The sequence below is a fragment of the Anas platyrhynchos genome, chromosome 29 (genome assembly GCF_047663525.1).
Source record: "Anas platyrhynchos isolate ZD024472 breed Pekin duck chromosome 29, IASCAAS_PekinDuck_T2T, whole genome shotgun sequence".
Lineage (NCBI taxonomy): Eukaryota > Metazoa > Chordata > Aves > Anseriformes > Anatidae > Anas > Anas platyrhynchos.
This window is the reverse complement of record NC_092615.1, coordinates 936,337-957,016: the sequence shown is the minus strand read 5'-3', so window position 1 is coordinate 957,016 and position 20,680 is coordinate 936,337. Positions and strand designations below refer to the sequence as shown.

The 20,680-nt window shown below is 69.0% G+C and overlaps 3 protein-coding genes across 4 annotated transcripts; 1 reads left to right on the top strand and 2 right to left on the bottom strand.

Moving 5' to 3' along the window:
• The first annotated feature begins 7 nt into the window (after positions 1–7).
• On the top strand, positions 8–3,581 carry GZMM (granzyme M). 2 transcript variants are annotated; one of them, XM_072029347.1, is made up of 5 exons: positions 8–1,374; positions 1,465–1,609; positions 1,854–2,102; positions 2,212–2,401; positions 3,276–3,581. In XM_072029347.1, the coding sequence occupies exons 1-5, from the start codon at positions 1,037–1,039 to the stop codon at positions 3,281–3,283; spliced, it is 930 nt and encodes a 309-aa protein (XP_071885448.1). In that variant the 5' UTR covers positions 8–1,036; the 3' UTR covers positions 3,284–3,581. The 2 variants fall into 2 exon arrangements, with proteins under 2 accessions (XP_071885448.1, XP_071885447.1); XM_072029346.1 differs by having other exon boundaries at positions 3,264–3,581.
• On the bottom strand, positions 3,132–16,907 carry APC2 (APC regulator of WNT signaling pathway 2). Its single transcript, XM_027472096.3, has 15 exons — positions 16,802–16,907; positions 13,174–13,332; positions 12,993–13,083; positions 12,755–12,911; positions 12,550–12,658; positions 12,331–12,444; positions 11,908–11,985; positions 11,119–11,199; positions 10,650–11,034; positions 10,396–10,491; positions 10,166–10,305; positions 10,011–10,088; positions 9,808–9,924; positions 9,523–9,737; positions 3,132–9,434 (listed from the first exon to the last, which is right to left on the bottom strand). The coding sequence occupies exons 1-15, from the start codon at positions 16,859–16,861 to the stop codon at positions 4,016–4,018; spliced, it is 7,299 nt and encodes a 2,432-aa protein (XP_027327897.3). The 5' UTR covers positions 16,862–16,907; the 3' UTR covers positions 3,132–4,015.
• Positions 16,908–17,959: 1,052 nt separating this feature from the next.
• RPS15 (ribosomal protein S15) lies at positions 17,960–19,685 on the bottom strand. Its single transcript, XM_027472605.3, has 4 exons — positions 19,575–19,685; positions 19,179–19,264; positions 18,851–19,085; positions 17,960–18,125 (listed from the first exon to the last, which is right to left on the bottom strand). Exons 1-4 carry the CDS (start codon positions 19,668–19,670, stop codon positions 18,012–18,014), a joined length of 531 nt encoding a protein of 176 aa, XP_027328406.2. The 5' UTR covers positions 19,671–19,685; the 3' UTR covers positions 17,960–18,011.
• Positions 19,686–20,680: the final 995 nt, after the last annotated feature.

Sequence of the window (20,680 nt, the reverse complement as noted above, 5' to 3'; positions counted from 1 at the left end):
ACCTTTACCCGGGGAGCAGCCGGCAGCACCACGGGCTTCCAACCCGGTGGGGGGAGCCAGCCTGTACCCCCCCACCCCCCCAAAAAAAAAAATGTCAGCACACCACAGCTTCACCTACGATTTCTCCATCTGGTACTGCCCCGCCGACGACGGCGTCGCCTCCAGCATCGCCGAGTTCCTGCGGGCGCGCGGCTTCCAGGGCTACGCCGAGCACCAGGACCGGGTGGCCGGGACGTGCGCAGTGCAGAGCGCCGCCGAGGCCATCCGTGCCAGCCGCGTGGCCATCCTCCTCCTCTCCGCCCAGGCCCTGGGGGACCCGTGGTGCCGGCGCGTCTCCGAGTGGAGCCTGCAGCACCTCGTCCAGCGCGGCGGCACCAGGGTGATCCCGGTGTGCGTTGGGGTGAGGAGGGACGAGGTGCCCCTCTTGCTGCGGCACCTCAACCGGCTGGAGTTCCACACCGAGTTCTTCTTCCAGAGGCTGCTGAGGAGCCTGGCCCGAGCCGGGGCTGGCCCCAAGGCCACGAGCTGAGGGGGGAGCCGGGGGCTGCGGGTTGGGGTCCGGCCGTGCAGCTTTGGGGTGGTTTTAGGCTGCAGGTGAGGGTGGGTGCGGTGGTGGGAGCGGGGTGCCGAGCTGCACCGGGTGCACTTGGGGCTGTGGTGATCACAAATCGGGCAAAATTCTCATTAAAAACCTTTCTGGGAGAGCTGTGGATGTGGCTTCCTTGGCTCGGCTGAGCGGCGGGGATGGGGACGGGGCTGCCGGGGCAGGGTGGCAGCGGGGGCACCGGCACCCTAGGGTGCAGGGTTAGGTGCACGGCGCTGCTGTCTCCACGGGACGGTTGGGGCTGTGTCTCTGTGGGTGTTTTTTTCACACCTTCAGGCTCTCGCACTGCTTCCCCCCCTTCCTGTGAGAGCGGGGGGCCGGCGCTGCTCCCACCTTGCACATCACCAGAGCCTTCCTCTGCCCCGGCTCGGCGCCACGCACCTGAGCCTCGCGTCGCCTCTGCCCGGAGCACGGGGAGCCCTTGGGAGCAGCATGGAGGCGAGGGCGAGCCTGGGGCTGCTGCTGCTGCTGCTGCTGCAGCCCTCGGGTGGGCTGCGTGAGCACCACGGGGGGGCTGGGGGGGTCTCATCACCACAGGGATCGGTGGAGATGGAGAACGGCCATCCCCGCTCCCCAGCAGCAGCACCGGGAGCTCTCTTTCCCCCATCATCCCAGGGCCGATCACGGCTGGGGATCATCGGGGGGCACGAGGCCAAGCCCCACTCCCGGCCCTACATGGTGTCGCTGCAGTCTGGGGGGGTCCACATCTGCGGGGGAGCCCTGGTGCAGCGGCGCTGGGTGCTGACGGCCGCGCACTGCATCCTACGGAGGTGAGCGGGGAGTGGGGAGCGTCCCCCCCTGGATAGGGGGATGGGGGGGGTTGGTGGGACACCCACGTGGACGTCCCATGGGTTCCGCAGGCTCAAGGGCCCTGTGAAGGTGGTGGTGGGGCTGCATCACCTCCAGGACCGCGGGGCGGCCACCCAGAGCTTCGCCATCCGGGCAACCTGCCCCCACCCCAACTACAACCGTAAGACGATGGAGAACGACCTCCTCCTGCTCCAGGTGGGCTTTGTGCCGGCCGGGGGGGCTGCTGCAGGGCTGGGGAGGGTCCCCGAGGGACGGTTGGTGCCAGGAAGCACCGCCGGTGGGGCTTCCCACTGCGCCGAGCCGGGTGCCATTTCCTCTCCTCACCTCGTTGCGCTTTCACATCTCGGTGACGTCTCCGCGCACCCACGGGTGCGACACCGGCTGTGCCGCCCCCCAGCCCCAAAAGCCGGTGGGTGACCCGGTGCCGAACCACCCGCAGCTTTCGGGGCGGGTGTCGTGGAGCAAGACACGGCGCCCCATCGCGCTGCTGCGGCGTGAACCTGCGGCTGGCACGGCGTGCAGCCTGGCGGGCTGGGGAGGGCCCAGGGATCTGGCGGCCGCGCTGCAGGAGCTGGAGGTGACGGTGCTGGATGCGAGGATGTGCAACAACAGCCGCTTCTGGCACGGCGGCATCGCCCCCACCATGATCTGCTTCCAGGGGCGACACCGCGGTGCCGCTCCCACCAAGGTGAGGGGCTTGGGGGGGCTTTGCGCGAGGGGCGAGGGGACGCCGAGCGTCGCCCCTTGGCGCCTGGGGGGCTGCGGGAGGCCGGGTCCCCACTGCCACCTCCACCCAGGGTGATTCCGGGAGCCCCTTGGTGTGCGGGAAGCCAGCGGCAGTGGCGGGGGTGATGTCCTTCAGCAGCCCCAACCCCGGAGACCCCCTGAAGCCGCCGGTGGCCACCTCGGCGGTGGGGCACAAGAAGTGGATCCAGCGGACGCTGCGCCGCGGCTGCGCGGCACGGCCGGAGCTGCCCTCGGACACGGGTTTGATTTTAATTTTTAATACTGTCCGAAGTCCTGGTAAAATTACATCCTTGGTACATACATACAGCTGGGGGGGGGGGGGGAACAGGGGGGACAGGGGGGGACACCGCAAACCCGGCGCGGTTCTGCGCACGCGGAGACAAAGCCGAGGGGCGCACACGGGGTGGACGGGGGAGAGCGGGGCCGGGACGGTGGCACTTGAACCCGGAGCCGTGGGGTGGTGCTGGCGTCCCCGCACGGGGGTGCTGCGCGTGGTGATGGCAGTCGGGGGGGGGACGGGGGTGTCCCTGGGGACTGTGGCCCCCCCGTTTTCTCCCATTTCTGTGGGTGCCTCTTCCTGTGGCCCTGCTGCCCGTCCCCACGCCCCTATTGCAGCCCTTCTCGGTGCCTTTCGTTGTAGACCCCATGGGGGCCCCCACACCCCCCATGTCCATCCCTGAGACCCCTCTGTGCGGCCCCACAGCCTGCTCACCTCTCCCTGCAGGCCAGGGACCCCCGTGGGACCCCACATCTTGCTGGGCACCCCGTCCAAAGGCATGAGTGGGCGGTGGGGTGGGAGGGCTGGGGGCACCTTGGGGGTGCTGGGGGGTTCCCAGACTGGGGGGTGGGCTCACCACAGCCCACCCCTGGGTGCACGGGGCTGGCTGGCAGCAGGACACGGGCGTCCCCGGTGCTTTGGGGCCGGTAGCCCCCTGCTCGTGGGCGTAATCCAGTTCTGGATGGACTCGTGTCCACGAGGCGGGGACGCGCGGGCTCCTCGCTGCCAGCCGCGCCGGGGGACTGGGGGCTTCGGGGGGGGACCCAGACCCTTCCCTTGGGGCTGGGTGTCCCAGTGCCGCCTCAGCACCCCGTCCCCTCCCAGGGCACCCCCCAGCCTGGTGACAGGACCCCAGGAGCCCCCCAGGACGAGCCATCTGGGACCCCAACAAGCACCCAGCCCTGAGCATCGCCAGCACCAGCCCCTGCGCTGCATCCCCTGCGCCCACCCACCGCACTGCCACAACCCTTGCCTGCACCACAGCTGCGAGTCACCCGATAGCAATCAGCCAGCACCCTAATTAGCAGCCTGAAGCAGCAAAAATGACGTCCCAGCCCTGTCTGTCCCTGCGTTGCCCCAGCAGTGCTCCTGCAGGGGAGGATGGCCCCGTCCCTGGCAATAAAGGCGCTGCGATGCCTGGCAGAGCCGGTGCTGGTGTGCGAGCAGAAGCGTGCGGCGGGGGCCTGGCATTAAGGCTTGGCTTGGTGTGCTCCCGGGGTGCGTGTGCGGGGTGGGGGAAGTGGCCCCCCACTCGCCCCAGGGCTGCAGCACGCCGGGCACCCATCGGGATGGAGGAGACAGCACCGAGAAGCGCCCGAGCGCAGCCGTCAGCCCCGGCCCCCCACCCAGGGGTCCCCCAGGCTTTGCCAGGTCTTCAGCGGGGGATCCCGTGGGGGCTGCATTGAAATAAAACCCGCAGCAGGGAGGGCCGGGGTGACACTCGCTGCTCTCCACTTGTCCCACGTCTCCATCCCCACGGGCAGCAGCACCCATGGGTGGGTGTCGGCGCTGCGGCTCCACGGGGTCCATCCTGCCCCGGCGCGGGACCGTGCCGAGGCTCCACCCGCAGCGGCTGCCTACACCTGGATCTTCTCCACCGCCTTGTCGGCCACCGCCGGCACCACCATGGGGCTGGGGACGTAGTTGAAGGGGGTGACGCGGGCGGCGCGGCTCGGGGAACCGTGCCGGCTGGCGGGGAAGGTCCCGGCCGGCGCCTCGTGGCCGAAGGAGATGGGCACAGCGGCCTTGGCGGGGGCCGGGGCTTCGGCGTCGCGGGCGCGCTGGGGTCCCTCGCGGCTCTCCAGCGTGGGCGAGGTGCTGGAGTTGGTCTTGGTGGTGGAGAAGTCCTCGGTCTGCACCACGGCGTCGCTGGTCTTCCTGGGGCCGGGGCGCTGCTCCTCCGCGGCGCTCACCAGCGGCAGGGCGGAGGACGGCAGCGTGCTCTTGAGGATGTGCGGGATGTCCTCGTCCCGGATGCGGCGCCAGGTGCCCTTCATCATCATCATCGGGGGCTTCTCCGTTGTCCCCCCGGGCCCCTCGCCGGCCTTCCGCCGCCGCGCCGAGGCCTCGGAGCAGGCGGAGAGGACGGAGGACGGGCTGCCGGTCCTGCGCGCCACGCTGATGTTGGGCGAGGACGAGTACCTCTTGAAGGGCTCGGGGACGCCCGTCTTCACCGGCAGCCGCGACGGGCTCTCGGAGCTGGTCCTGCGTGGGGGCTTGGGGCCGGGGGGGGCTTTGCAGCCGGGCTGCGCCCTGGGGACCTGCGGCCGCGGTCCGGGTGCCGCCGGCTTGGCCGCCTTCAGCTCCTCGCAGCGGGACGAGCAGAGGAAGACGGCGGGGAGGGCGGCTCGGCTGCGCTGCGGGGAGGCGCCGCGGGCCAGCGAGGCCACCGAGGTGGCCGGGGAGAGCTCGGCGCGGTGCCGCAGCAGCAGGCTGGAGGATTCCTTGATGAAGGTGAGCTGCCGCAGGAAGCCGGAGCGATCCGAGTCGCTGCCGCTGGAGCGGGCGGATGACATCCGCACCAGGTTGAGCCGGCTGCTCCCCGGCCCCCCCGGCCCCCCGCCCTTGGCCTTGCTGCTGCCCTCCTGCTCCTCCAGCACCGGCATGGCCGCGCGGCCCGGCAGCACCTTCTTGCTGGGCTTCTGCATGAAGGGGATGCGGACGGGCGACTTCTGCGTCTTGTGCTGCTTGGGGGCCGCGGGTTTGGGGGCCGGGGCTTTGCCAGGGGGGCCGGGCGGGGAGGGCGAGCCGCCCGCCTTGCCCACTGGCGTGGGGCCCTGCTTGGCGAGCTGGGAGGGCGACGGCAGCTTCTTGGGGGCGTGCTGCGAGGGGGTGGAGGTGCGGGATGAGCCCGAGGAGGGCGGCCCCTTGCCGATGCGGGCGGGCGGCGTGGTGCTGCGCTTGGGCAGCGCCAGGTCCCCCGTTTCGGGTGGTTTCCCCAGCCGGTGCAGGCTGCGCGAGCGCTGCTGGCTCAGGGACAGGTTCTTGGCTGCCGGCGCCTGGGGCTTGGCCACGGGGGCTTTTTTCGGGGTGGAGCGTGGGCTGGGGGCGTCCTTGGCCAGGCTGGGCATGTAGATCACGGTCCTGCCGCGGAAGACCACGGGCAGGTTGGGCACGGGTTTCGTGGGGGCCGAGCTCCTCTCCACCCTGGCGCTGCTGCTGCCCACGGGACGTGCGCCCGGAGCCTTCTTTCCCTGCGGGCAGCTCTTGGCGTGCTCCCTCCTCTCCACCTCCCGTCTGGCCGCGCTCCCGGCCCGTTTCTTCTCCGTCCTGTCCAGAGAGAGCTGCAGCGTGGACCCGACCGAGAGCCCCGAGACGAAGGAGAGGATGGAGTCGGACTCGGAGGAGGGCTCCCGCGACAGCGACGCCGCCGCCTGGTGCAGCCAGGTGACAATGGAGTTGGCGCCCTCCTGGATGGCCTCCCACTCCACGCTGTCCAGGTCCGAGCCGCCGTCCGAGCCCCCGTCCTCGGGGCGATGCCTGGCCTCCGCCTTGCGCTCCCTCCCGCTGCCGCCCTTCAGCTTCTGCTTGCGCTCCGCCGTCCTCCGGCGCGCCGAGGGCCGCCGGCGCTTTGGCATGGCCGAGCCGATGCACTTCTGCAGGAGGTCGTCCTCCGAGTTGAGGCTGGGGGAGCTGGGGGAGCCGCCCCGCACCCTCCCCGCCGCCGTTGCAGGGCGCTGCCGGGGGGCCGTGCCGCAGGGCTGGCCCCGCTCCTCGCCCTCGGAGGGGTTGGCGTCGCTCAGGGAGCTCATGGAGGAGCTGAGCGAGTAGCACGGCGGCGTCTCGTCGGCGATCAGGTTGTTCTGCAGCTTGGCCTTCGCCTTGGCCAGCCGGGCGCCGGGCTCAGGCTCCTTTCTGGGCACGGAGCCACCGCAGCGCTCCCTGCGGGGTGCCTGGCCGGGCTGGGTTCTGCTCCTAGGCACCTCCCTGCCCGCCTCGGGCTCATCTGAGTCGTGCTCGTAGAAGCAGTAGACGGCCTCCTCCGTCGGCGTGGTGTGGCACAGCGACTGGAAGGCCACCCCGCCACGGTCCCCGTCCTCCCGCGGAGCATCCTTCCTCCCGGGCAGGCTGCGGGGCCGGGCGCTGGGGCTGCTGCTCCTCTCCACCTCCAGCTCCGTCCTGGCTGGAGGCTGGCCCCGCTTCCCCTCCACGCCTTGACCTCTGCTCGGCTGCACGGGGCTGGTCCGGCTCGAGCCCGCTCTGCCCTTGCAGGCTGAGCTCGCCCGGGTGGGCGCCGAGCTGCCCGAGGCCGATCTGCGGGCTGGAGAGGCCACGGCCCCCGCCTCTCGCCTCCTCCCCGTGCTCCGTGGAGGCTCGGCCTCCTCCTTGGGGCAGCGCAGGGTCTCATCGCTCAGCGAGGCGGCGCTGGAGAAGTTGACGGGGGTCCCTTCTGCCGAGTCGGTGAAGGAGTCGTCGTCCTTGTAGAGGTCCCGGGTGGAGGCACGGAGATGCTTGGGGACGGCGGGGTGCGTGGGGGCGGGCACCAGCATGTAGACGGGGAGGTGGACGGGCTTCTTGGTCTGCGGGTGCAGGACCTGGCCGGAGAGCAGGGAGGTCTTCACCTTGCGGAAGCGCGAGGGCATGGCGGAGTTGATGCACTCCTTCAGGATCTCGATGTCATCGTCGGAAGCGGGCTCGGGGCGCTCGGCACGCCGCCGGCCCTCCAGGTAGCGCTCCTCCCGCCGCTCCTCCCGCTTCTCGTGCGCCACGAAGTTCAGGCTGTTCTTCTCCGGGAAGGTGGGCATCAGCTTGAGCTCCACGTCCTTCTGCACGTAGTGCTCGTGGAGGGGCAGGGCGCTCAGGCTGGAGGCGCAGGAGAAGTTCTCGTTGGGTTTCTCCACCGTGAAATAGACCATGGAGTCCAGGTCCTGGGGCAGCTGGAAGCGCTCCTTGAAGTCAGTGATCTCCATGAACTTCTTGACGTTGTTCTCCCACTGGATGTTGAACTGGCTGGTCTCCTTCTCCGGCTGGCAGCCCAGCTCGAAGAGCGGCGTCTTGCTGCGGCTGGGCGGCATGGTCTGCCCGGGGCTGTCGGGCAGCTCGCTGGGGCTGATGGTGCCGCTGATCATCTCGCTGCAGGGGTCGCTCTGGATGGAGCTGGCGATGGACGGGCTCTCGAAGCTGCCCAAGGAGCTGACGGAGCTGCAGCGGCTCATGACCAGCGGCGTCTCCTGGATGTAGTTCTCCGAGGAGCTGGAGGGCGTGTGGTCCTCCTGGCGCGAGGGGGACGACTCCCGCAGGAAAACCTTGTCTCGTTTCGGGAAGGGGATGGTGATGGGCTGGGACATCCCCACTGCCGCCGCCGGACCCAGATCTGCCTTCTCCTTCTCCTGCCTCCCATCCTCAGCGTCCCCGTCCCCGTCCTCCATCTCCAGGATCTCCAGCGAGGAGTCGCTGTCGAGGTCATTCTCGCTGTGGCTCTGCCCGTCCAGCACGTTGTCAGCCGAGGAGAGGGAGGAGAGGGAGCTGCAGCGGGAGAAGCAGATGGGGGTGTCCTCCACTGAGTACTTCTGCACCGACTCCTGCTCCGCCGCGGCCGGTGGCTGAGCCGACAGCTTCTCGGGGATCTTGCTGAGGGTCTCGGCTGTCTGCAGGAGCGCGGGGGGCAGCCAGGCTTGCTTTCTGCCCAGGAGCGAGGAGTGGTGGCTGGCGGCCGAGCTGCTCCTGGCCAGGCTCTCGAGCAGGGGCACATGCTGGTACGAGGGCGAGAGCTTGATGGTGTGGACCTGCGGGTCGGGGGAGAGCTTGCTGCCCGCCTCCTTCTTCCTCTCCATCTCCCTGTCCAGCGCCTTGGGGCTGGGGAAAGTCACCGTCTTCTTGCCCCGTTCGGGCAGCTCCCTCTGCTCGGGCTTGTCCGGCTCAGCCTTGAGCGCGGGGGGCTCGGGTTTGCTCCCCAGGATGCTCTTGAGGTCGAGCCTGCTGGGCCGCTTCTGGTAGCGCTGCAGCTCGTCCCGGTAGTCCAGGAAGGGCGCCCTGGTGCAGGGCTTCATGTGCTCCTTGGTGCAGTAGCCGTCGCTGGTGCTGCCGCTGTTGAGGCTGTCGTTGGACAGGCTGGTGTACGCCATCTTCAGCCGCAGCAGCGCCCGCGCCCGGCTCAGGCTCTCGCGTTTGGCGAAGCCGCTGGTGTCCGACAGGCGGCAGGGCGAGCAGGACTGCGCCCGCGCCTCCTGCGCCTCCTCGGGGCCGTACTGCCAGTCCAGGCAGTGGTCCTCGGAGCTGAGGCTGAAGCTGTCGTCCGACGAGGTGTGCATGGTGGAGATGTCTTCCACCAGCTTGTCGATCTTGGCCACCGTGCTGGAGATCTTGTTGGCCAGCTTCTCGGCCGCCAGCGAGACGTCGTCCTCCGGCAGCGGCAGCTTCTTGGGCTCGGCCGGCTTGCCGCTGTCGTCCTTCTCCGGCTCCGGGCAACGCCTCTGTGCCAAAGCCCGGGGCAGCGCCTGCCCTTGGAGGAAGGAGGAGCCCAGGAACATGGAGAGCACGGAGGCGCTGGCCGTCTCCACGCCGGTGGAGATGTTGGGCACCTCGTCGTCGTCAAAGCAGCCGGAATCGGAGGCGTAGTCCTTCACCAGGCTCTCCATGTGCCGCATCGGCTTCTTCGCGCTCTGGCTCTTCAGGCTCTGCTTCTCCATGGTGTCAAAGGTCTCGGCCAGGTGCTTGGCATCCAGCTCGGCCTCCAGAGCCTTCTGCTTGCGCATGTAGAGGGACGGCATGCAGGAGCCCGGTGAGACGACGGCGGCGTCCTTGTACTTGGGGGGCCGGTTGGTGAGCAGGTTGCGGAGGGCGGCCGCGCTGCCCATGGCGATCATCTTGTGCTTGGAGTGGATGAGGTTGCGCAGCATGCTGACCGCCCCCAGGTCCCACAGCAGCTCCTGGTCGCGGGGGCTGCGGGCGGACAGGTTCCAGAGCGTGCCGCAGGCGTTGCTGACGATGGTGAGGCTGTGCGAGCGCAGGTGCTGCAGCAGCGTCTGCAGGCAGTTGTGGTCCCGGAGCACCTGCCTGCGGCACCGGGGAGGGGGGGGTCCGGATGTCAGGATGGTGAGCGTGACCCCCCCAAACACCCCGCGCCTCCCTCCCAGCCCCTCACCTGTAGTCCTCCCGCGTGGCGATGAGGCTGGAGACGTTGCGGAGGATGCCGCCGCCGCTCTCGATGATGGCCAGCGAGTTGCTCTGGCACTTGTAGGTGAGGGTGCTCACCAAGAAGCCCAGGGCCCCCTCCACCCCGCAGATGGCAGCTTTGTTCTCCGTGCTGTGCGCCGACAGGTTCCAGAGCGCGCTCAGGACACTCTTCAGGGTGGATTCCTGCCGGGGAGGAGGAGGCGTCAGCCCCGGCCGTGCCGCGGGTCCCGCTCCCACCCCTGCCTCTCCTCACCTTGGCCGCGTGCAGCGCGCACTGCGTCAGCCCCGCCACGCTGCCCACCTCCCGCAGCACCTTCTTGCTGTTGATGTCAGCCCTCCAGGAGAGGTTCCTCAGGATGCTCGAGACCACCTGGGAGGGCAGCAGAGCGGGGTGCATGGGCACGGGCACCGTCCCCACCGTGGGCACCGTCCCCGTACCCTCAGGGTGGCACCCACCTGGTGCAGCTCCTCGCTGTCGGAGGCCAGCTGGGCCACGATGGCCTCCATGCAGCCCCGGCGGGCGCAGAGCGTTGCCTGCGGTGAGGATGAGTGCGGTGAGCACGGTGCTGCCCCGGCCCCGCTCCCCACCCCGCTGCCCCCCCCCCGCAGACCTTGTTGACCACATCCCCAAAGGTGAGGTTGGTGAGCGCCATGCCCGCGTAGCGCCGCAGCGCCAGGTTCAGGGGGTCGCTCGTCATCTTGTGCATCTCGTAGTCCACCTGCAGCAGCTCGGCCACCGCCTGCAGCCCACCTGGGGGATGGGACACGGGGTCAAAAAGCCACCCCGGACTCCCCCCATCCCAGCATTGCTGATTTTACCCCCATCCAGCCCCGCGCTCACCCAGCTCGTTCATGGCCCGCCGGTACTCCTCGTCGAAGGAGAGCTTCATGATGGCACAGGTGGCCTGGCAGATCTGGGGCTCGATGGGCACCGGCGCTGCGGGGAGAGCAGGGGTGAGCTGGGGGGGGTCCAACACACGCCTCCATCCCCTCCTCCCCCAGCACACACCGACACGTGTGGCTGCGTGCCCCGCACACGCCTGTTCACACTCGTACCCGTGCACCCCCCCCGCCCAGCCCCGCGCAGCCCCGTACCTGCGCTGCCCTCCGGCCCCTTGCCCCCGTCCCTGCTCTGCATCTGCAGCCAGTCCCAGCAGGTCTCCGAGTAGGAGCGGATCTGCTCCAGCACGTGCAGCACCCGCATCTCCTTCTTGGCCTGCCCCTCGTCGGGCTGCGAGAAGACGATGTTGTGCAGGGCGGCGTTGGCGCGCATGCGGGCGTCCTTGGCACCGGCGGGGCTCTCGGGGGGGCCCGGCTCGCGGTCGGTGTCGTGCAGGATTTGGATGAGCAGGGGCAGGCAGCCCGACTTGCGCATGGCCAAGCAGCTCTCCTGCGAGCTGGACATGGCCAGCAGCGTGCGCGACATGTCGTCCTTGTCCCGCGTGGCCAGCATGGACAGGAGCCAGAAGACCACCTCCACCTGCGTGTGCATGAAGGGGGGGGGGGTCAGGTCAGGCGCTGCCACGGCCCCCCCTAGCTTCCCCCCAGCACGGCCGCCCCTCACCTTGCTGCTGCCCCCGTCCTCGGGGTGCGTGGGGATCTCCATGGTGCTGTCCCCCTCCGTGCCCGGCAGCTTCCCGCAGAGCTGCAGAGGCCGGGATGGTGAGGGGGGGGGGTTCAGTGCTGCCCTCACCCCCCCCGCCCACCCGTGCCACCCTCCCTATGGGCTGGGTGCTCTCCAGGACCCGAATTGGGCCATTAGATCCGGCAGCGTTTCCAGGACGTTGCACGTTCTTCAGTGCCACGGGGGGATTTTTGGGCTGAGCGGGGAGCACTGACGGGGGGGGGGGGGGGTCCGAGTGGGACACGGGGCTGGAGGAGGTGGTGGAGGGACTGGGGGCAGCGGTGGGATGGGGATGGTGGGGGGGATGGAGCCGATGGAGAGATGGGGCTGAAGGAGGAAGGATGGGGATGATGGAGGCTGGTGGAGGAGGGATGAGGCTGATGAAGGGAGGTTGATGAAGGCTGATGGAGGTGGGCTGGGGGTGTTGGGGGCTGGGGGTGGTGGTGGTGGTGGCGGGGTGCCCGTGCCCTCCCCGGCAGCTCGGCCGCTGGCAGACGCTGCGGGAGCTCGGCGCTGCTCGTGGCCTACTTCTCGTCTCCATGGCAACTGCCCATTTCGGTGCCCGAGCCGCACAAAGCCCTGCCTGTGCCTGTGCCTGTGCACGGCCACCGCCGATGGGGACAGGGAAGGGGACAATGGTGGGGAGGCTGCGCCCGGTCCCCCCTGCACCCATTCCCAAGGGACCGGGGGCCAGACCCCGCTGCGGACCCCCAGCCCCCTCCCCGTTACCTGCGGCTCCGGCTGCTGCACCTTGTCCTGCGCCTCCATCAGCTCCTTGTCGATCTGCTCCAGCCGCGAGGCGCGGATCTGGGTGGGCAAAGCGGGCGTCAGGGAGGGCTGGGACCCCCCCGGAGCCCCCCCGGCACCCCCAAGGGCAGGCACGGGGCTGGGCGAGAGCCCGGAGATGGGGGTGAGGGGGCAAAATTGGGGGGCAAGGGGGCACAGGGGGCATGGGGCTGGGTATAAGGGCGTATAGGGCTGGTGCTTGGGGCTCAGGACCAGGACGCATGGGGCCGGTGCACTCATGCACAGCGCTAGGTGCAGGGATGCAGGGATTTGAGGGGGACAGGGTGGGGTGGGCAGGGTTGGGGGGAGGGTGAAGTGAAGCCCCCCGGGTGCAGGCCAGGAGGTGTGGGGAGGCCGGGCCCCCACCTGAGCCCTCTGCACCATCTCATCGGCCGTGCCGAATCGCTCCTCCATCAGCGCGCGGATGTGCTGCGCCTCGAACTCCAGCTGCTGCCGGATGAGGTCCATCTGCATGGAGAACTGGGGGGGGGGCAAGGAGCAAAGGATGGGTGATTTATTTTTTTTTTGGGGGGGGTAGAGGACCCCTCATGCACCCCCCGTCTGGGTGGGGGTCTCCCCACGCACCGTCTCCACGTGGGGCAGCTCGTCCAGGCGCTTGGAGAGGCTCTGCAGCTGGGCGTAGTACCACACCTTCTCCTTCTCCTCCTTCTCGATCTCGCCCAACAAAAAACATCTGGGGAGGGGGGCACAGCCCCGATCAGTGGTGACAGCCCCCCCCCAGCCCCCGGCTGGCCCTACACCCCCCCAGACCGCCCCCCCCAGCCCTCACCTCTCCCGGTCGAGCTCCTCCAGCAGCCGCAGGGTGGCCCGGCCGAGGTCCCCGGCGCTGTCCCTGCAGGGCGCCGCGTGCCGGGGGCTCTCCTCCCCAGCCCCCCCTGCCTCGGGGAACTTGAGGCTGTAGAGGCTGCTGATGTCCAGCTGCAGGGCTGGGGACGAGGACGGCGGCGTGACAACCAGCTCAGCCCCCTGCACACCCCCCCCCAAAGCCCCCCGTAACCTCCCCAAACCTTTCAGCTGCTCCAACACCTCCGTCTGCCCCGAGGACACCATCACCCGCGCCTCCTGCTCCAGCTTCCCCTGCAGGTGCTTCAGGACCTCCTAAACACAGAGGGGACGCGGAGAGAAGCCTCCACCGGGCCCCTTCCCGCGGCAAAGCCCCCCCCTCTGACCCCCCCCCCCCAGGCTCACCTTCATGTCCGAGGTCTCATTCTCCAGTTTGGAGAGGTGGTGGGAGTTGTCCTCCAGCTCCCGCCGCAGGTGGGTGTTCTCCTTGCGCAGCGCCTCCACCTGCCGCACCAGCTGGTCGTACGAGGCGATGGAGCCGGACATCTTCAGCTCCTCCAGCGCCTGGGGGGCCGGGGGGGGCCGAGGGGAGGTGGGGGGGGCAGGATGGGGTGGGGGACACACAGTGAAAATGGGCTGGGGAAGCACCCAGGGGTGCGCCCTGAGCCCGGCTCCCAGCACCTGCGGTGCCCAGGTTGGAGACGGTGCCGTGGGGCAGGGTCCGGCCCCCACCCCCAATGTGTCCCCCCCCCTCCGTGTCCCCAGCTCAAGGATCCAACCCTGCCCCCCCCCCAGAAGGTCCCTGCCTGATTTCCACCCCAGCAGCAGCTCCCGCTCGCCGCTGCCTTTGTCTCTCTTTTGTCTTCTCTTTTTCTGCCGATTTCCCCGCTTTGTTCCCACCCGCGGCACCGCCAGCACCGGGACCCCCAAAAAGCGGCACCCCCAGCCCCGTTGTGCCCCCCCCCCCAGCTCCATCCGTGCCTCTTCGTCCACGCTGGGTCCCCCCCACCCCCAGATTTCTCCTGCCCTGCTGGGGTTGCTCCTTGCACCTGCTGGGGGGGGGGCACCGGGTGCAAGTGGGCATGGGGGGGACAGGGACGGGGACGGGGACAGGGATGGCCCCCACCCCTCGGCCCCCACCCCATGGGTCCGGCTGGCGGCAGCCCTACACGGTCTTTATAATGCACCATGGGTACCATGGGTGTGCAAAGGGGGTGTGCAAACAGGGGGTGCATGGGCGGGGGGGGGAGGATCCATCCCCATCACCCCCCCAGCTCGTTTCCCCCCCCCGTGTACCCAGGATCGGTCCCTGCGGGGTGCCTGGGATCGATCCCAGCCTTTGTCCTTCCCCACCCGCAGCTCAACGGCGCCCCAGGACCCCATTTTGGGGGGGGTCCTGCTCTGCACCCCTGGGACCCTGGCACCCCCGAGGGCCTTCCCACCCCTCCCTTGGCTCCCAAAAAAGCCCCCCCCCATTGGGGACCCCACAGCATCCTGCCCACGCTGTGCTGGGATCCCACAGGGAGACAAAGACCCCAAAGACCCCCCCTTACCTCCCCCAACTGGTGCCCGGGGGGGGGGGGGCGCAAATAACCCCTGGGGAGGGAAATAACCCCCGGGGGGGGGCTGGGTGTGGGGCTGAGGGGTGTGGGGAGAGGGAGCGAGGGCAGGGGAGAGGGGGGAGGATGGGGAAGGATGGGGGTGGGAGGCAGGGGGAGGAGGGAGGGAGGAGGATGAGGGAGGGAGGAGGATGATGGAGATGGGGGGCACCCCCCCCCCCACTGCACAGAGGGGAAACTGAGGCACGGAGCGACCCCTCCCAGCCCCCCCCCAGATCTGTGGTGACAGCTCCGGCTTGGAGCAAGGGGTTTGGGGGTGCTGCTGGGGTCACAGCAGCCTGGGGGGGTCACGGCAGCCCCTCAGCGGGGTGGGGGGCGCCCTGTGGGACCCCCCCCTCCCAGCTATAGGGGGGGGGCATTGGTGCAGCCACAGGGCAGGGGCACCCCATGGGCCTCCATCCTGGCTCCTGCTTCCAGCTGGAGGGGGAGAATTGGGGGGTGATGGGGGGGGGGTTGATGGGGGGGGGGGGGGGCCTGGACTTGTGCTGGGTGGCTGCAGCCGCTGGCGGCGGCGCTGGAAATCTGCAGCGGGGTGGGGCTGGCGGCACCTGCATTTGCGAAGCGTCTAGACACTGGGGGGGGGGGGACACGAGGCTGCGGAGACTTGGGGAGGGAGGGGGGGGGGCCGGGGCTGCGGCTCTGCTCCCATAACCCACACCCGGCACCGCTGCAGCTGCTGCACCCCCGGATCTGGTGTGTGTGTCCCCCCCCAAAGACCCAAGGGTGCTCAGGGGGGCAGGATCCGGATGGCAAAGGCTGGTGCTGCGGGGGGGGTGGAGGGGGGAGCAGCAGTGCAGTGCACAGCACCACACTGCATTGCACTGCACAGCACTGCACAGCACCGCCCTGCCCATTGCACTGCATTGCACTGCACAAAACCCATTGCATTGCACTGCACAGCACTGCACAGCACCGCCCTGCCCATTGCACTGCATTGCACTGCAAAACCCATTGCATTGCACTGCACAGCACCGCACTGTACAGCGCTGCACTGCACCACACTGCACAGCACCACCCATTGCACTGCACTGCATTGCACTGCACAAAACCCATTGCATTGCACTGCATTGCACTGCACAGCACCGCGCTCAGCACCGCACTGCAGCGCATTGTCCCTCGCGCTGCACCACCCATCGCTGCTCGCCGTGCCGCGCATCCCTGGCCTGGGCAGAGCCCCCCCGTACCCCCCCCATAACCCCCTGTACCCCCCCCATACCCCCCATAACCCCCTGTACCCCCCCAGTACCCCCCAGTACCTCCCAGTACCCCCCTGTACCCACCAGTACCTCCCAGTACCCCCCTGTACCCACCAGCCTGCTGACAGCACCGAGGGGGGGGGGACGCCTTGGGGGGGGTCCCAGCCCTGCCATGCCCAGGGCGAGGAGCGAGGCCACCCCAACCTTGCAGCTGCCCCCCCCTCACCCCCCCCACTAAGCAGAAGCCACATCTGAGCCCCCCCCACCCCCCCCCACCAGCTGCGGCCCCCGGCCGAGCCCCCCCGGGACGTTAACCAACCCGCGCTGCTGTCACCCGCTGATCGACCGCCACGGCCCTGGGGACCCCCCCCCCAGCCACAGCAAACACCCCCCCGGGGGCCAGGCCTGCCCCGTGCACGCTGCGTCCTGCCCGGATCCAAGGGGGGGGGCACGGGGGGGGGGTTACAGGGGCTAATGGGGGGGGCAGGGGCACATGGGGGGGGCAGGGGAACACGGGGGGGTCACCCACGGGTGCGCGGGGGGGGCACTGAGCCCCAATCCCTGCCCACGCACAGCATCAATCCCCCCCCCACGCACAATTCCCCCCCCCAGCCGCTCCCACCCGTGTGCCCCCCCCCCCCGCACACGTCACCGTCAAACGCCGAGCTCTGGACCCCCCCTTTGTGCTCCCCCCCCAAAAAAGACACCCCAGGGCAGGGCCCCCCCCCAGGGCAGGGACCCCCCCCCAGCCAGTGGGTAGGGGCTGGGGGTGGGCGCTGGGGGCTGCAGGGAGCCCAGGGAGGGGCAGGGATTTTTTTTTTTTTTTTTGGGGGGGGGGTTGAGGGCGAGGATTTTCAGGGTAGCTTTTGGGAGGGTGATTTTGGAGGGGGGGGGGGATAGGTTTGGGGATGGGGGCGAGCCGATCGTGGGGCTCCGTGGGCTGATATCGGGAGATATTCGGGGGGGGGGGGTGATGCTGAGACCCCCCCCCTCCACCCGGTGATGGAGCCGATCGCTGCCCCCCCAAATTATCCACGGGGGGGGGGGGGGATAACGACAAAGCAGCATTATCCGCGCTTTGTCCCCGCAGCCCCGAACCCCCCCCAACGGGCTCCGAGACCCCCCCGGGATGGAGCCGAGCCCCCCCCTCACCCCCCAGAGCTGTGTGTGTGTATGTGGGGGGGGTCGGTAGCAGGTGCCCCCCCCCCCCCTCCCTACCTCATCCCCGGCGGAGGAGAAGGCGGCGCGGAGCAGGGCGAGGAGCCCCCGCAGCCCCATCCAGCCGCATCCCGGCCCCGCCGCGGCTGCGCCGCCCCCGCGCCCCCCCCCGGGCCGGGATTTTCCAGCCTTGGCCGCCGTTAGATGGCAGCAGCCGGGGAGGCGCCCGGAGAGCACCCCCCCCGGACCCCCCCGGGGAGGCACACACCCCCCCAACACCCCCACGGGGGTCTCATCAGCCCCCGACCCCCCCCGAGACCCCCGGGGGAGGCGCCCCCCCCCCCAACACCCCCACGATGGTCTCATTCCCTCCCCCCCCAAAAACCTTCGCAGCCCACCCCAACCCCTGCGGGACCCCCATTTGGGGAGGGGGGCTGCTGGTGGCGGGGAGACCCCGACCCGCTTCCCCCCCTCCCCGTGGGTGCTGCTCAAAAAGTGTGGGGGGGCGCAGCCCGGTGCCGCTCCCCAAGGACAAAGGGTCCTGGGGGCTCTGGACCCCCCCCCCCAACCTGTCTCGGCTCTGGACGAGCTGAAGCCCCCCCCTCAGAGCCCAAGGTGCCCCCAGCCCCCTGCCACCCCCCCTCCCTCCCATGGGCAGGTGCCATGATGCTGGGGGGGGGGCTCTGTGGGGCAAGGTCCCAGCTCGGGGGTCACCCCCCCCCCATTTATTCCACCCCCCTCCCAGGTGCTGCCAGCGCCCCGCAGCAGCCCCCCCCCGCCACCTCCACCCCCCCCTTTCCACCCTCCGTGCCTCAGTTTCCCCCAAACCGGGCAGGATCAGACCCCTCCTGAAGGACCCGGGAGCTGCTGCGCCCCCCCCCCCCAGGTGCTTTTTCCCCACAGGGGTGGGAAAAGCAGGAGGCATGGGAGCACCGGGCCTCCCCCCAAATGTCACCACACCCCCAGGGCCGTTGGGGCGCAGCCTGACGCTTTGTTCAGCACAGGGAACGTCATTAAGCTAACGAACCCACAGAGAGGTGGGCGCCGGGTGTTTTGCAGGAATAGGGCCAGAGAATTACGTAAAAAAAGGAGTTTTCAGTGAAAGCAGCACGGCAGGAGGGGGGCGGGGGGGCTCCGCTGCCCAGCTGGGAGCTGCGTCAGGAGGGGAGGGCGCAGGACGCGTCCCCCCCGCGAGGTCGGCGACAGAGCAGAGGCGGCTGGGCGAAATTTCTTTTATTTACACCTATAAAAAGGTCCCCGAAGCTGCGTTTTATTTCAGCGGGATGAAGCGGGACGAGTGGGTGGCGCCGATACCGGGCCGGCCGTGCTTCACGGGTTTGTAGGTGATGGAAAACTCTCCCAGGTAGTGGCCGATCATCTCGGGCTGCGGGAGAAACAAGAGCGGGCGTTAGAGGCACGGAGCTGGGCCGGGAGCGCAGCACCCCCACCACCCACAGCCCCCCCGGGGGTGCTCGGAGCCCCCCACGCAGCGGGCAGGGCACAGCCACAGCGCTGCCCTCCCTGCGCTGGCAAAAATCCCAAATTCAGCCGTTTTTTCTGGCCCCAGCGTGGTGCAGAGCCCTGGAAACGCTGCGTGGGGAATGGGCTCTGCCCCAGGGCTGCTGCTGGGAGCAGGATGGGAGCTGAGCGAGGCGAGGAGCCCCCCCCCCGTGCCCCCTGTACGGGCTGCGGGGGCTTTGCTGCGTGGTTTTAGCTCGGCTTTAACAGCAGGAACGGGGCTCCCAAAGAAACAGCAGCTGTACGGTGGTGCTGTGGGTTCCGTCCCAGCCCCTTTTATCCCCACGGCAGGCAGGGAACCAGGCCGGGTGCCACCACCACGCGATTTCGTGACGCTTCCCCAACACTTTGTGAGGCTCAGACGAGGCTCCTCTCAGCAGCACACCCCAAAAAGTGCTGAGCGCTGATTTTGGGACCCTCCTCTGGGCCAGGCCGTGCTGGGAAACCCCAGCAGAACCAGCCCACCGCCCTCAAACACGGGGCAGGACCGCAAATACGTGAATAAAACAAACAAATGTGATTACGGGCAGCCAACAGACGCGATCACGGTGCTGGGCCAGCCTGAGAGCAGGGCACGGCCGCGGGGCTCACCTTGATCTCCACCTGGTTGAAGGTTTTGCCGTTGTAGACGCCCACCATGCTGCCCACCATCTCGGGGAGGATGATCATGTCCCTCAGGTGGGTTTTCACCACCTCGGGCTTCTCCATGGGCGGCGCCTCCTTCTTGGCCTTGCGCAGGCGCTTGAGCAGCGAGTGCTGCTTGCGGCGCAGCCCCCGGTTGAGGCGGCGGCGCTGGCGGGCGCTGTACAGCTGCATCAGCTGCTCGCTGGACGGACAGAAGGACAGACAGACAGACAGATGGCTCAGACAGTTGCCCCCCCCCCCAGACCCCCGCAGCCCCCCCCAGTCCCGCACTCACTAGGACATGTCGAGGAGCTGGTCCAGGTCTACCCCCCTGTAGGTGAACTTCCTGAAGGTCCGCTTCTTCTTCTGCTCCACCTCCGCCTGCAGCCGGGCACGGGCCGGGGGTCAGCAACGCGGGGACCCCCCCTCACGACCCCTCAACCGCGACCCCCCCCCCCCCCCCGGCCCTCATCCACCCTCCCCCTCCCAGCCCCGCCATGGCAGGCCCGAGGCCTAGGCCCTGGGAATGCCGCTCCCCACAGGCTCTGGGAGGCCCGGCCCGGCGCCATCGCGCCCGGTAGGGACGAGGCCGGGTCCCTCCCAGCCGGTAGCAGCGCCCCGAGCCCCTCCCGGCGGAGGATGGCGGCGGATGGCACCGGATGGCGGTGACACCCCCTCGGCCCGCACCCACCATCTTGGCCTGGTCGCCGCGGAAAGGGCCAGCCGCGCGCCGGAAGTGGCGGATCTCGCGAGAGCGACAGGGAAGGGCGGAAGCGCTTCCCCGCATGGCGCTTCCGCCCTCACTTGCCCTTAAAGGGGCCGCGGCCCCCTAGGGGCTGTGGGGGTGGGCCCACTGCCCCAACTGGGAGGGACTGGGATGCTCCCAGCGAGGACACGGCCGCGAGGGCGACCCCAGGCCCCTGCCCCACAGCCGAGGTGGCAGCGGGCAGCATTCACCCGTGGGGCCGTGGACCAGTGCAGGATCCTTGCCTGGATCCAGCTCGGTTACTGGGCGTTACTGGGTGGAAGGGCTTGGGCTAACTGGGCTGTGGGATTTGGGGTTTGCTCCCCCCTGCAGCTGTTATCTCGGGGCAGAAGGCAGCAGCAGCAGCCAAAACCTTTATCCAAGGGGCTGAGCGTGGCTCGAGGTCTCCGTCCTCGCTGAAGCAGCGCGGTTTGCCTCACGGCGTTGCCTGTGGTGCGTTTGGTGAGGCGAGGTTAAAAACCAGACCCCAAAAGGTCCAAAGTGGCCCCACTGCAGCCACCGGGCTCTGGGCACAGGCTGTGAAACCACCACTGTCCAGCTGAGCAAGGAGCTGAGCCAGGAGGAGTCACAGCACAGGGAACGGGGACCAGCCAGAGAAACTCACAGCTTCAAACTGAAATCCTCTGAGCTCATCAAAATCCTTCCCCGGCACCCAGCGGGCCCTGAATTTCAGCCGGTGCTGAGCGAAGGCTTTTCGGCAGGAGCAGAAGTGGCACCCGAGCTTACAGCAGCGCACTGTCCGCTCCTGAGGAGTTAAACCCCCATAGCAGGGATTTGGGGCAGAGGACTAAGGAGCAGGCACGCACCCAGCACCAGGGCTCTTCAGACAGCTAAAAAAAAATATAAAATAAATAATAAATAAATAAATAAATAAGCCCTGAGTGAAGAGCACGTGGACAGGGACCTAAGCTGGTGTTTGGAAAGAGGCCCTTGAAAAGCCCCAGCTGATTTGGACACGCGGCGTGCCTCAGCCCCACACATCAAAGCGCAGACGGCACCGAGGATGTTCCCTGCTTGTACCGAGCCTCACC